General features: G+C 43.4%; 1 protein-coding gene across 1 annotated transcript; it reads right to left on the reverse strand.

Annotated features, from left to right (window-relative positions):
* Window positions 1-1,889: 1,889 nt before the first annotated feature.
* On the reverse strand, window positions 1,890-11,623 carry gstt1b (glutathione S-transferase theta 1b). Its single transcript, XM_034078728.2, has 5 exons — window positions 11,414-11,623; window positions 10,034-10,121; window positions 9,778-9,928; window positions 4,437-4,613; window positions 1,890-2,247 (listed from the first exon to the last, which is right to left on the reverse strand). The coding sequence occupies exons 1-5, from the start codon at window positions 11,523-11,525 to the stop codon at window positions 2,050-2,052; spliced, it is 726 nt and encodes a 241-aa protein (XP_033934619.1). The 5' UTR covers window positions 11,526-11,623; the 3' UTR covers window positions 1,890-2,049.
* Between the last annotated feature and the right edge of the window lie 1,952 nt (window positions 11,624-13,575).

A 13,575-nucleotide genomic window follows, 5' to 3' on the forward strand; every position in this document is an offset into this window, starting at 1 on the left:
AGAGACTGTATCCTTGGGAAAACAGAGTAATTTGGTGTTGTTCTTACTACACAGACCTTTTACATCTCTTACAGCAGAGTCACCCACAATCAGAGTTTCAGGCCCAGTCGTTAGCTTTCCCTCTAGCCTTTTGCTTTTGGAGTAGCTATTGGTCCTTACCCTGCTGTGTGAAGAGGACGGGTTATCCAGGTCATCAGAAAGAGATCTCCGGCTCTCGGTCAGCGGAGCGTATCTGTTCTGGATTGGCACACTTGGTGGTTTAGGAGGATTTTTTGTAATTCTCCCTTTAGCAGCTGTCCACGGCTGTTTAGGGGTTGAAGAGGCGCTCCTCCTGGGTGATAACAATGCAGGCCAGCCGGTTGCATCACATATTTCAGAGTGTTGGGCTCTGCCTGTTATCCGTCCTCCCAAATCCCATGGAAATGATTTACTCTTCGGCTTTGCACCCAGAGAGTTCCAGGGAGGACTACCACTTGTAGATTTATTACCCGGTACACAGAACCTTCTGTTCCTTGGAATCCTTGTAGCTGCTAACTAGCTGTGAGTTAGCATACCCTTTTCCATTATTTTGCAACACTGGTAAAGTGGTGTCATTCCCACAACATAGTCCATTCACTTCCACGTTAACTTCCAACCGTTGCATTTTCATTTCCAGCACAGCTATCTTCTGTAGAAGTTTGTGGAAGTCATCTGTAGAGAACGGAGGCATTTTGCTACCAACTAGCTTAAGCTAAATAGCATGCAGTAGCCTACCAGGCTTTAGCTGTTGCTAGGCCACGCTACTGTAAGACTGGGGTCGCCGTAAACATTTTGAAATATGGCTGAAAACCTCCGTCTATTTACGAAGATGAACTGTCCCAGTGATAGGTTAATGTCCAGGAGCCGCTGCTCGAAGTTTTCAGAGAATAAGAATAGGAAAATCAGCATAAAAAGTAAGCAGAGGCAGGAGCAAGCAGAAAAGCGTCTGCACTGTAAGAAAGATAAGCAATAAGGTCAAGTGTACATTTGGTTCACAGTTACGTGGATATTTTATACAAGTGCAAATGTATGCACACAAGCTCAGATTTTTTTTTCTGCAAGTGCTCACATCAGGTTTTACACACTCTCGCATTTTGCACCATATCTACCTTCATACGCTTCCGCCTAGCTGGGAAACTCTGCTCTCGCCATAGGAAAACAAAAGCAACATCCATGCAGAGCTTCTTTACCACGTGAAAGTGTGAATGCAGTTTTAGACATGTTTACTGCAGGGGCTAGGATTGAACCATTGACCCTCTGAATGGAGGGCAACAATTGTATCTGACCCCCACACTACATAGAGAGAGTAGAGAAGCTTCTCCCTCAGTACCAAATCACTGCTCCATTTGAGATCACAACTTACTGTGTACACATTCCATCACTCTGATGGAGAACTGCGTGTGTGTGTCTGTGTGTGACTTTTTATGTAGATAATCAACGTGCCTCCACTTCCTCCTGCTTTACAATAGTGACGGCAAAACATCCCCAATACAGGCACTTCCATCGTAAGAAACAGTCTGTGGATTTGAAGCACGTTGCAGATTCTACAATGGCTTTATAAGTACAAGCTGAGACACAATTGTGAATAGGATGACATTGAATGAACCTCTGACATTGAATGAACCTCTGACCCCGCCTATGCAGCTGACTTCAAATACAATGAGTACTACTTTCTGAACTTTACTTAAAGAGTGCCCTGAAACCTGTACGCTGCATTATCCACATCACTGCACACAGTGAAACGCATCGTCACAGTGTGAACAGATATTCACCAGAACTGTGACTGCCTTCATGGCCCAGTGATGCACATCACATGCTTCCATACCGACAAACACTGACGTTCTTTTACTTTAAAATAATAGGAATCAGTCTTATAATTCAAATCCAGCTTTATTTATACAGCCAGAAAGCACAAATGACACATTTGCCTCAACAGGCTTAACACAAGATTCTTTATGCATGCATTGTGAATTGTTCCTGTGTATCTAGTGTGTATGGAGACTATCAGTAACTGAAGCAGTGTTGTCATCTTCACATGAAAAGATTGAGGATCTTGGCCTTGGAGGACTCCAACTTGCTGCCGTCCATCTCGTTCACTCTCTCTTGGGATCCCAGGATGTTCTGGTGGACTTCATCAAACAGCTCCTTTCCAATGGCGGCCTGCACTCTGTCCCGCCAGGCGTTCAGCTTGGGTCTACCTCCAAACACATCCAGGCCACAGGCCACAGGCTGAGGGAGAGGAGCACAGAGGAGGCCTGTTAGTGTGGAACACCTACAAACCTGTTTCAACCGTTAATGCGTGCCCGTTTACTACAGAGCAGATCATGTTGTCTGAATTGCCTAACAATTATTAAATGTGATGTAGTGTTTTAGATACTGTATTTCAACTGTTTCCGACCCTTCAGGCAGCCATTGGTTTCTTTATTTGAGGCTAATGGTTTGGAAATGTACACTCGAGTCACCAATACACATTCATTACCAGTCCTCATCTTAGAAGATGTTAAAAATCAAGAATATGTTGTAAAAGAAAAAGTCCTTAATCTAACCTTAGTTTCTTGTAGTTGTGTATAGTCATCATTCAACAGGGTTGTGTTAGGGGGAAATAAGACATATTTCCCTCTTATAGTAGAACATAATACTTGAGATAATTAGCATAACCCCGCAATAAAAGAACTCCTTTAATTCCAGGTCTTCAACATCAGCTGAGTTTTTTTGTTTGAGGACATTTTGCCTGAAGCACGTAACTTCACAAAAGCTATCGGTTATCAGCACGTGTACAAATGTATAATAATAAATGCTAGCTATCAGGAGCATGTTAAGAGCCATGTGTGTGAAGAGAACTGGATACAGAGTTGGAGGCAAGGCTCCGTCATTCCTATGAAAGTTGCTCAGTGGGGCATGAAGTCCAAAATGGCTGTGGACCATCAGAGCCTACACCCTTAGGTTTTCCTTTAGCCTCGCCTCCAGTCGCTTTGTCAGGTCCGGTCTGGGCTCACGTCAATGAATAGTGAGGAAAGATAACTCTAGATTCTGCTTTTACAGCATTTTACAACCGTTAGGTCCTAATGTCAGTGGGATAAAGTATTTGTTGTGGGCTTAATGACATTAGAGACTGGCGCGGAAGTTGTAGCACCAACGTTTCACCAGTATGAAAATGTGCTTCAATGCCCGGCTCACTTTCTGAGAGTTTTTACACAGAGGTGGAACAAGTAAAGGTCCTGCATTCAAAATCTTAATTAAGTAAAAGCACAAAGGTATCAATAATAAAATACACTTAAAGTACCAAAATGAAAAGTACTCCTTATGCGTAATGGCCCATTTCAGAACATTTACGGGTTATGATTATTGATGTTAGTGTGCCGGTAATTATTTGATATACTGCTGCTGGATATCTCAACTTATAATTATATAATAGCTATTTTAACAATGAATGTGTCAGCTTATAACCTAAATCTAAAAAGTAAGTAAAAACTGTCAAATAATGATGTGGAGTAAAAAGTACAATATAGAAGTACTGTATAAAAGTAGCATACACTGAGATACTCAGGTTAACTACAAGTACATCAAAATTGTACTTAAGTACTGAACTTGAGAAAATGTACTTGATTACTATCCACCACAGCTTGTAAAGGCCGTTCACAGGCTTCTCTCTCACAGTGACCGTGTAAGCCTCAGGGGAACAACAAGGACGATCATGCACACACGCAGCTTCCCTCCTCAGGAGCTGCTCCTTCAAACTCCACACAAATAAATAGTTTTCTGACTGTTTTTTTCCAGAAGCAGAACGGAACAATAACTGCATTCAGTTGCACACACCTTTTGGAACAATGACAATCCTTATGTCATTGCAGTATCGCCTCGACTCGAGGCTTAACATATTTTACATGTATTGAGAGTTGATATTGGACCTGAAAATACCCTAGGTAACTGTGGCAGCGGGGTGTGGTTAGGGCGCCGGCTGCTGGAGTGAAGGGAGTGGCTCGGAGAGGCCAGACAGCTGATCGGAATCAGGTAATCAGTGCTGGAATAAAAGTCCAACCTGGTTCTGGTCTGTTTTGCAGTAGGCGGGATCCTGGAAGGTCGCCAAAGGACCTGTGAAGGTTCCCACACGGGCAACGTTGGAGACCCGTGTATACTTTGTTTGGAGCTAATAAACGCCTGTGATAAACCAACCTGCTCTTTCCGTCCATATTTGAACCCTGTGTGAGCGGAGAGGCTCACAGTAACCTTAAAACTCTTGTACTGCTTTCTCAAATCCAGAAAAAAAAATTGAAAGTAGAAAAAAACCCATAAAAACATTGTGCTATTCTTGAGAAACAGGTTAGCAGTAATGTCAACGGGAGAGGTAAAAAACTCTTGGATGGTTCTGTCTTTATGGATGCAGACCTTTTTGACTCCCATAAAAAACCCTTCCTCACCTGCATGACCTCCACAATGGCGACCAGGTCGGCGAGTGAGATGTGACCCCCCGCGATGAAGGGTCTGTCCTGCAGGAACTTCTCCTCCAGCAGATTCAGCGAGCCGCTCAGCTGCTCCACGGCTGCCTCCATCTTCTCCTTCGGGACCTCCACGTGCAGAACCTCGGGAATCATAAGCTACAACAGGAAGTACAGATGAAGTAAGACATTACTCAACTCGGTCAACGAGTTCGTCACAGTCTTTTTTTGTACTTTTCAGGAGAAGACGAAGCAGATGAAATGACTGAGCAGATCATGTGAATGTTTCCCGACCCTGAAACTGTGAGTATACAGCAGGGGTGTCAGACTCATTTTAGGGGCCACAAACAGCCAAGTTTGATCTCAAGGGGGCCGGAAAGTAAACCATAATAACCTATAAATAATGACAACTCCAGATTGTTCGCTTTGTTTAAGTGCAAAAAAAGTACCTTCTGAAAATCTTTTCATTTAATGAATTATCTTTTTACAAAACAATATAAACAACCTGACATTTCTTAAGAAAAATAAGAGCAATTTCAACCTTTTTATTCCTCAGTTTATGTGGCTTTATGTGCATTACAACTTCTGATTACAGTGTATCTACAAAAACATTTAGTCACCGGTATCTGGAACTGAATAATATAGTATTTTACTTTATGATCAAAACATCTCGTCAAGATGTAGAAATGATTTTACATTCATTTCCACATCTGTGTAGTAATCCTGACCTCCATACAAACTAAAGTGAGAACTACAAACCAAGTATGTTACGTTATCCCCTGCCTTGTTAATGTATCAAATGTAAACATACAAATTGCAGTGAATGTCTACATTTGGCAGTCATCCCGTGGGCCGTATGTTTGACCCCCCTGTTATACAGCATTTAACTTCCTGTGACTTCCTGAGACAGCATGAGGGAAACTGCTGACACATTACATACTACTTCCTTTGTGACATGCAATTATGCATTTTCCAGTCATTTGCAACACACATTGTATCTATTTAGACCACTAAAAGGATTTTACACGTAATGTTCTGTTTCAGGAGCGCAACAATCTCTGGTGAGGTCACATGGGTGTCATGACAATCTGAGGTACATCTTTAACATCAACTGCATTTAGACTGAAAGTGCTTCTACATTAAAGGGGACTGGTAAGAACACATTACTATTTGTTGGAGCTGTTCATTGATTTATATTATTTAATTAATAATTAATAATTAGTCATTTTATTTTCTTGCCGGTTTTGTTTATTGTAAATTAACCTTTATTTTGTGTAATTATTGAAGTTAGTTTAAGTTGTGCTTTTATTTTGGAGGCAGCTTTGGGCACCGGGTAATTAGATATTAGAGACAGGTGGAGGTGGGATTGGCCCACCACTCACGGCCCGTCCACACAGCGGCGTGCGTTGACGCTTCACCATTCACTTTGAATGGGGTGACGTCACTTTTAGCCGAAATGCATCGTGGGAAGCGACGTGGAGCGTAGCTGGCGTGGCTCGCTGCAAAAGTTGAGCAATGTTCAACTTTTGACGCCTCGGCAGAAGCGTCAGCCAATTGAATCATATGCCAGTACAAGCTCTAGCCAATCAAACCGCTGCTTGTGTGTCAGGGGCGGGAGATTCATGTGATTGGTTGTTGGTCGAGTTTCAGACACGCCCGCCGGCAAGCGTCAGCGCACGCCGCTGTGTGGACGGGGCGTTAGGGCACATGTTTTTACCAAGGAAACACACAGGGAGGCCGTTGGAAAAAAACATTTTACCGTTGGATATTGGATCTCTTTGGAACAAAAACAGCTTTTTTGCTTGGACTTTGGCTACTTTCCCCGATTAAGATTTGCTATCTGGTGCTCCCGCGGCAGTATTATTTTTGAGTAAATGTTCTGTTTTACTTCTTTATGATTTGCGTTACAGTATCCAAGTAGATTAGGAGACTTCAACCTCCAGACGGGGAAGATAGACGAACTAACATCTCTGTTAACCGCCTTTGCTTTCTCACTGTCTCCATCCCCACCAACTCATAAAGCTGGCAATGTCCTTGATCTCATATTCTCAAGGAACTGCGCTACTTCTAACCTCTCTGTAAACCCGCTCCACACATCCGATCACTTCTTCATTTCATTCTCTCTACCCCTTTCCAAACATAACAAACTAATCTCTTCGCATCCTGCACTTGTCCGCCGTAACCTCCGTTCCCTCTCCCCCTCTACCTTTGCCTCCTCGGTGCTCTCAGCCCTCCCTTCCTCTGACTCGTTCCAACTCCTGTCTCCTAACTCTGCTGCAGAAACTCTCCTCTCTACTCTCTCTACTCTCTCTACTCTCTCTTCCTCTCTGGACTCTCTCTGTCCTCTCACATCTCGGCAGGCTCGTCAGTCCCCTCCTGCTCCCTGGCTAAATGATGCACTGCGTGCTAATAGAACCGTCCTTCGGGCAGCAGAGCGGAAACGGTGGAAATCCAAACTCCTCTCCTCTTTCTCTTCCTCGATCTCTCAGGCAAAAAGCACTTTCTTTCAAGATAAGTTCCAATCTTCCTATTCCAATCCTAAAAAACTATTTTCCATCTTCTCACCGCTGGATCACCTGACCGACGGTCAACCGGCACACTAACTACTTTTTCCCCTCTCTCGCCAAGTGAGGTTCTTACCCTCGTTACCTCTGCCCGTCCCACCACCTGTCCTCTGGACCCTATCCCTTCAAACCTCCTTCAGACTATCGCTCCTGATATTCTACCGTTTCTCACCCATTTCATCAACACTTCTTTAACTTCTGGTCACTTTCCAAACAGTCTCAAGGAGGCAAGAGTAAACCCTCTCCTAAAGAAACCCACTCTCAACCCGTCTGACGTTATAAACTACAGGCCTGTCTCTCTCCTCCCGTTCCTGTCTAAAACACTTGAACGCGCTGTCTTTAAACAACTCTCCTGTTATCTCCATCAGAACAACCTTCTGGATCCGCACCAGTCTGGTTTCAAGGCAGGTCACTCCACAGAAACTGCCCTCATTGCTGTCACTGAGGAACTGCACACTGCTAAAGCAGCCTCCCTCTCCTCTGTCATCATCCTGTTGGACCTGTCTGCTGCATTCGACACGGTGAACCGTCAGATCCTCCTTCGCACTCTCCAAGAACTTGGAGTATCAGGCTCTGCACTTTCCCTCCTCACCTCATACCTCAAAGACCGTACCTACAGGGTAACTTGGAGAGGGTCCGAGTCCGACCCTTGTCAATTAACTACAGGGGTCCCTCAGGGCTCTGTTCTTGGTCCCCTCCTCTTCTCCCTGTACACAAACTCGCTCGGATCTGTCATTAGCCCGCATGGTTTTTCATACCACTGCTACGCTGACGACACCCAACTAATTCTGTCCTTCCCCCGCTCAGAGACCCAGGTCGTCGCACGCATCTCTGCTTGTTTAGCTGACATCTCTCAGTGGATGTCCGCTCATCATCTCAAGCTCAACCTTGACAAAACTGAAGTGCTTTTCCTTCCGGGAAAAGATTGTCCCACTCTTGACCTGACTATCAACATCGGCACCTCTGTTGTTTCCCCGACCCAGACTGCAAGGAATCTGGGTGTGATCCTGGATAACAACCTGTCCTTCACTGCAAACATCGCTGCTACAACCCGCTGCTGCAGATACACGCTTTACAACATCAGGAGGATGCGTCCCCAGCTGACCCAGAAAGCCACGCAGGTTCTGGTCCAGGCTCTCGTCACCTCACGCCTAGACTACTGCAACTCCCTCCTGGCTGGTCTACCTGCATGTGCCATCCGACCTCTGCAGCTCATTCAGAATGCAGCGGCTCGTCTGGTATTCAACCTTCCTACATTTTCCCACACCACGCCGCTCCTCCGCTCCCTCCACTGGCTTCCGGTAACTGCTAGAATTCACATCAAGACACTGGTACTTGCGTACCATGCTGCGAATGGATCTGGCCCTTCCTACATCCAGGACATGGTTAAACTGTACACCCCAGCGCGTGCTCTATGCTCTGCATCAGCCAAACGACTCGCTGCACCCTCGCTGCGAGGGGGACCCAAGTTCCCATCAGCAAAAACACGTGGGTTTGCTATCCTGGCTCCTAAATGGTGGAATGAGCTCCACATTGACATCAGGACGGCAGAAAGCTTACACACCTTCCGGCGCAGACTGAAAACTCATCTCTTTCGACTCCACCTCGAGCGATAGAACTACTAACAAAGAACTGATAACAGAGCACTTATATACTAATAAAGGACTGGCTTATCTATAGCCAGTTGAGTGGCACTTGAAATGCTTGGCTCTATGAAACCTGATGTACTTATATGATTCTGTTTTCCTCAAGGTTGTGTCTTCCTGGTCGAATGTACTTATTGTAAGTCGCTTTGGATAAAAGCGTCAGCTAAATGCAATGTAATGTAAAAAGTAAGTCTGTAGAGGTATGAAAATCACATGCACAGAGGTTTATACAAATCCGACACCATTTTTTAAAACCATGTTTTCCCAAAAAAACATGGCTTTCCGTCGAAGCGTTCAGAAGTTAAAGTTTAGAAATAAATCAAGCATATTACGAATGCATCTCTTATGTTGAGGGAATCATCTTAAAGAAAGCAGAGCATGTGTGATGTCACACTGAAACTGTATACAAAAGTGAAAAACAGAAACTGGTTTCTTTCCACAGGCTTATATTGCTCATTGTGATCAGAGTCAGTGAAGGGTGAGAAAAACCTGGACATATCAAACTGCACACTCAGAATAATGGAAAGCTCAGATTCACTCTGGACAAGAGCTTTGCTTCCAGCTGACCTCACCCTGTCTCCAGCTTTGGAACAAGAAGAGGGGTCAGCAGAGGTGTGAAGGAACAAAGTAGAGTTACTCAAGAACTGTACTTAAGTACAATTTGTGCTTTACGAGTATTCCATTTTCTGCTAGTTTGTATTTCCACTCCACTACATTTATGTTATACCTTTAGTTACTTTGCAGATTTGGATGAATGATGTGAAATATAATCAACACTTAAATAAGACTTTAGGTACACCTGGACAAAATTCACAAACTACCCAGCGTTAAATCAAATAATACAAATGTGTTCCACCTTTAGCTTTGATAACACTTGAATGCATCAATAAGAACATATCATATATATCATTGTGAAATGGACCAATCTGCACAATGACTACTTTAACTTTTGGTAATTGAACTATATTTTGATGCCAATACTTTTCTACTTTTACTTGAGTAACATTTTGAATGCAGGACTTTTACTGTAACAGAGTATTCCTACACTCTGGTACTTTTACTGAAGTACAAGATCTGAGTACTTCTTCCACCTCAGGGTGTCAGCGAACCTACCTTGAGCCAGAACACCTTGGATCCATGCAGACGGAGGGCACAGTGCTGCCAGGACAGATACTCATTGATGCGAGCGCGCTGCTGGAGGTCCGCTGGGTACCAGTGCTCTGGGGTCTGAAACTTCTGCGCCAGATACAGCAGGATGGCTGGGCTGCACAGAAACACACAGCTGGTGACTACACAGGGTACACAAGGGGAACACACAGGACACTGAAGGAATGGGACACTGAGCTCTAGAGAACATTCAAACATGCACCTTTCAGTCAGGGTGAAGTCTCCATCTCGCAGAGCAGGGACCTTTCTTATCAGGCTTATCTTCCCAAAGTGATCTCCATACTGCTCACCTGAGACACACACACACACACACACACACACACACACACACACACACACACACACACACACACACACACACACACACACACACACACACACACACACACACACACACACACACACACACACACACACACACACACACACACACACACACACACACACACACACACACACACACACACACACACACACACACACACACACACACACACACACACACACACACACACACACACACACACACACACACACACACACACACACACACACACACACACACACACACACGTTTTCTTTCTCATCCTCTTAATCGTCTAATGACCCCCTGGAGATTGAGAGGGATACAAATAAGTATCATTTTGGTACACATACAAAACAAGTGTATTGTTTTGGTTCTAAAGCCGTGGTGGAATGTGAAGTACTGTACTTCAGGTACGTTTAACTTCATCTGAGGCTCTTTGTTTTCATGCGAGTTGAAACTTCTATTCCACTATATTTCAGAAAGGAGAAGAGTTTGTAAAACGACATGAATCGCAATCATTCACAACAGAAAGGGTTATATCATAAAAGCGTAGACATGAACAGTGATACCACTCAAATACAAATATAGCTATTGTATTTACTTTTCAATATTCCAAGGTGGTTTGCTGTTCGAAGATCCTGTTCCACAGTTTGGGAGCCGTAAAGACAGAAAGCAGCCTCCCCAGATTGAAGTGAAATACTTTAGGTTCTTCTAAGAAAGGTGTTCCAGTCTCTCAACACAGAGGATTGTTCTGCATTTAATTGTTTTATTTGTAATGCTTTATTTATTTATTTATTATTAATAATTTTCCTCAGATAACATTTTCGATGCTGAAATGTTCTTGTAACATGATTTTACAGTGTGGTAGTAATGCTTTAACTTCTGATCTGATTACTATTTAACAACACTGCTCTAAACAAATTCTAACACAAACATATCTTACAGCCTGTTAAACTCATGCCTGTACAATTAAAGATGGTTTTCTTGAGAGAAAGTGAACTGGAACGCCACCAATGTAATAAATCACAGATCTCTGTCTTACAAACAAAACTAAAAGAGAGTGCCACCAGTGCTGCTGTGAGAATAAAACCCTGTGAAAAAGAGCAGCTTCTTTAAAAAGTTATATGCAATAAGTGTACAGTTTCAGTTAGACTGTGGACCCTTCTTCCCTCCACCCTCAGCAGCTGTGCATGCTGCAGACCCTCCCGAGTGCAGACAGGCTGGAGGACTGTCAGCACCCCCTGCTGACAGTCCTACACAGGCGGCTCCACTCACCGTCCATCAGCGAGATGTTCCTCACTACATGCGGGATGTTGTTCTTCTTCGCGAAGATCAGAACTGAGCGGCAGGGCTGAGAAAGAAGGTCCAAGTAAAGCTTCACCGCCATGGCTGCTGCAGAACAAACTCTCCCTGCTCAGTGCGCTGCCTGAGGAACCAAAGATCCTTCACCAAGATGGTTCACGTCACTGCAGCGACGGACGTGCTGACGGAGGGCCCTCCTCTCCATAGATATAAACAATAGATGACTCACCCGCGCTGCTGGCCAATGGAGACCGACGTTGCCACTTGGCCGCCATCTTGCCACAGGCAGTTCTCTCATTCATAACATTATGGTGCTCAATTTTCAACCAATTTTCAAACGGTTTGGTTTTTTATAAACATCAAAGATGTAGTTATGATACTGCATACTTATAATCATGGACTTTCATATGAAAATAACATTAATCAGATAAAGCAATAGCTATACACACACACACAAAGTATTTATATTAAATATTTGCCAGTGTATATATATTTCCATTTATTTTATTATATTGTTAATATTTAAAATAAATTATAAAATTAAAATACATTTATATTTTATACATAAAAATCGATCTCATGTTACCACTCTGTAAGCCAAGAGTTGTTAATTTAGCAATGCCTTAGCTTGAAGAACAGGGACACAACTAATGACAATAGCATATGTTGGTATATTATTTAGATATTCACACCTTTATCAGAAGAACCAAACCAACATAAAATGTGCTCACAGACAGGCCAGTTCTGTCTCATTTATCACAATTATTTTTGACATGAGATCTTCATATCATCCTAGTTTTGTATTTAGTTTCTAGATTTGTAAACAAATCCAGAACCTTTGAAATATGTTATTGAAAAAAGACCAAGAATAATATAAACTGTACCATGTGTCATTTTGTGTCCTTCTGTAGTCCATTTGTGGTTTGTCTTGTCTCACCCCGGCTGATATATCACAAAATCCACTGTTTAAATTGTTCCCTATATTGCCCCTATGCCCCTGTAAGGTGTCCTTGGGTGTTATGAAAGGCGGCCCCCCCAACATAAATGTATTATTATTATTATTAAGAAGAACAACTTGGTGTGGTGTGGAGGGGATGTAGGAAGCAGGACCAGGGGGGTATACTGCGAAGCAGGATTTTCGCTTAGCCGGCTAAATTCAGGGGAAACTCCGGCTTTCCGGTCCTACGAAGCTGGTTCTCTTTTTAGCAGGCTAGATCTCCATGGTAATATATGCTAAGCAGCTAACCTGGTCGGGACCAGGTTAGGTTGCAGGCTAAGAGCTCAACTCAGTGAAAGCACCGCCTGCTGACCAATCAGAGCTCAGTGTGCGGAGTTTAAAGCGATCAAGTCATATTACAGGAGAAAGGAAATACAGAAAAACTGCCGTCGCAGGAAAGACGGCCGGCAAAAATCACCGACTGTGTGAACGTGAACATTAATAGAATATCACCTCCCATCTTCAGAGCAATCTGACTATTATAACATTAGCGTTAAGAAAGCTTATTTAAATATCGGCCACAACATAAGTAACCGGATCAAAGTACATTAAGTACAGTCCGCGGCATATCACTTCATAATGTATCATATATCTCCTGATCTGAGTCAGCTGAGCCGTATCTGGCCGTGCAACACTCACAGCGTCACATACTGTATGCAGAAGTATTATTTTAAGCAACACATTAAGTTGAGGAAACACTGGAGACAAATGCAATTAAAGTCAGATCGTGTTTTAGACGGGGCAGTGATATCATGAACCTGTTAATGTACGCATTCAAACACTTTTTCTTTTGCCAGCTGTATTCACCTTGCAGGTGCAGCTATGTGGCTTTTATCCTGGATAAAGTGTTTAAGTAATGGATGTTTAAAGTTTAACTTCTTCATATTTGACTAGTATTAAAGTTCACTTTTCATTCAGGAAGTATGACGCTGCGCTGTCAGTGCGCTTCTCCATGTTTGTGATTGGTCGAATGCTCCAGATACCACCCCTTTCATGTGAACGCGCACCTAACTAGATAGGACACGGCTGGCTTGAGCGATCCACTTGATAACCAGCGTCGTAGTACAGTTTAGCGAGAGCGCGTATGTTTTGGATTAGGCCAACCGGCTAACTCAAACATATCCAGGTTAGGTTGAAC

This window comes from Pseudochaenichthys georgianus, unplaced genomic scaffold (genome assembly GCF_902827115.2).
Source record: "Pseudochaenichthys georgianus unplaced genomic scaffold, fPseGeo1.2 scaffold_474_arrow_ctg1, whole genome shotgun sequence".
Lineage (NCBI taxonomy): Eukaryota > Metazoa > Chordata > Actinopteri > Perciformes > Channichthyidae > Pseudochaenichthys > Pseudochaenichthys georgianus.

What these genes read in the sequence shown, in the direction of transcription:
- gstt1b (XM_034078728.2), bottom strand. Translation starts at nt 11,525, where the DNA reads ATGGCGGTGAAGCTTTACTTGGACCTTCTTTCTCAGCCCTGCCGCTCA. An exon ending in GACTTCACCCTGACTGAAAG is followed by an intron (nt 9,929 to 10,033) that starts GTGCATGTTTGA and finishes GTTTCTGTGCAG; the next exon opens with CCCAGCCATCCTGCTGTATC. An exon ending in CCATTGTGGAGGTCATGCAG is followed by an intron (nt 2,248 to 4,436) that starts GTGAGGAAGGGT and finishes CCTCTCCCTCAG; the next exon opens with CCTGTGGCCTGTGGCCTGGA.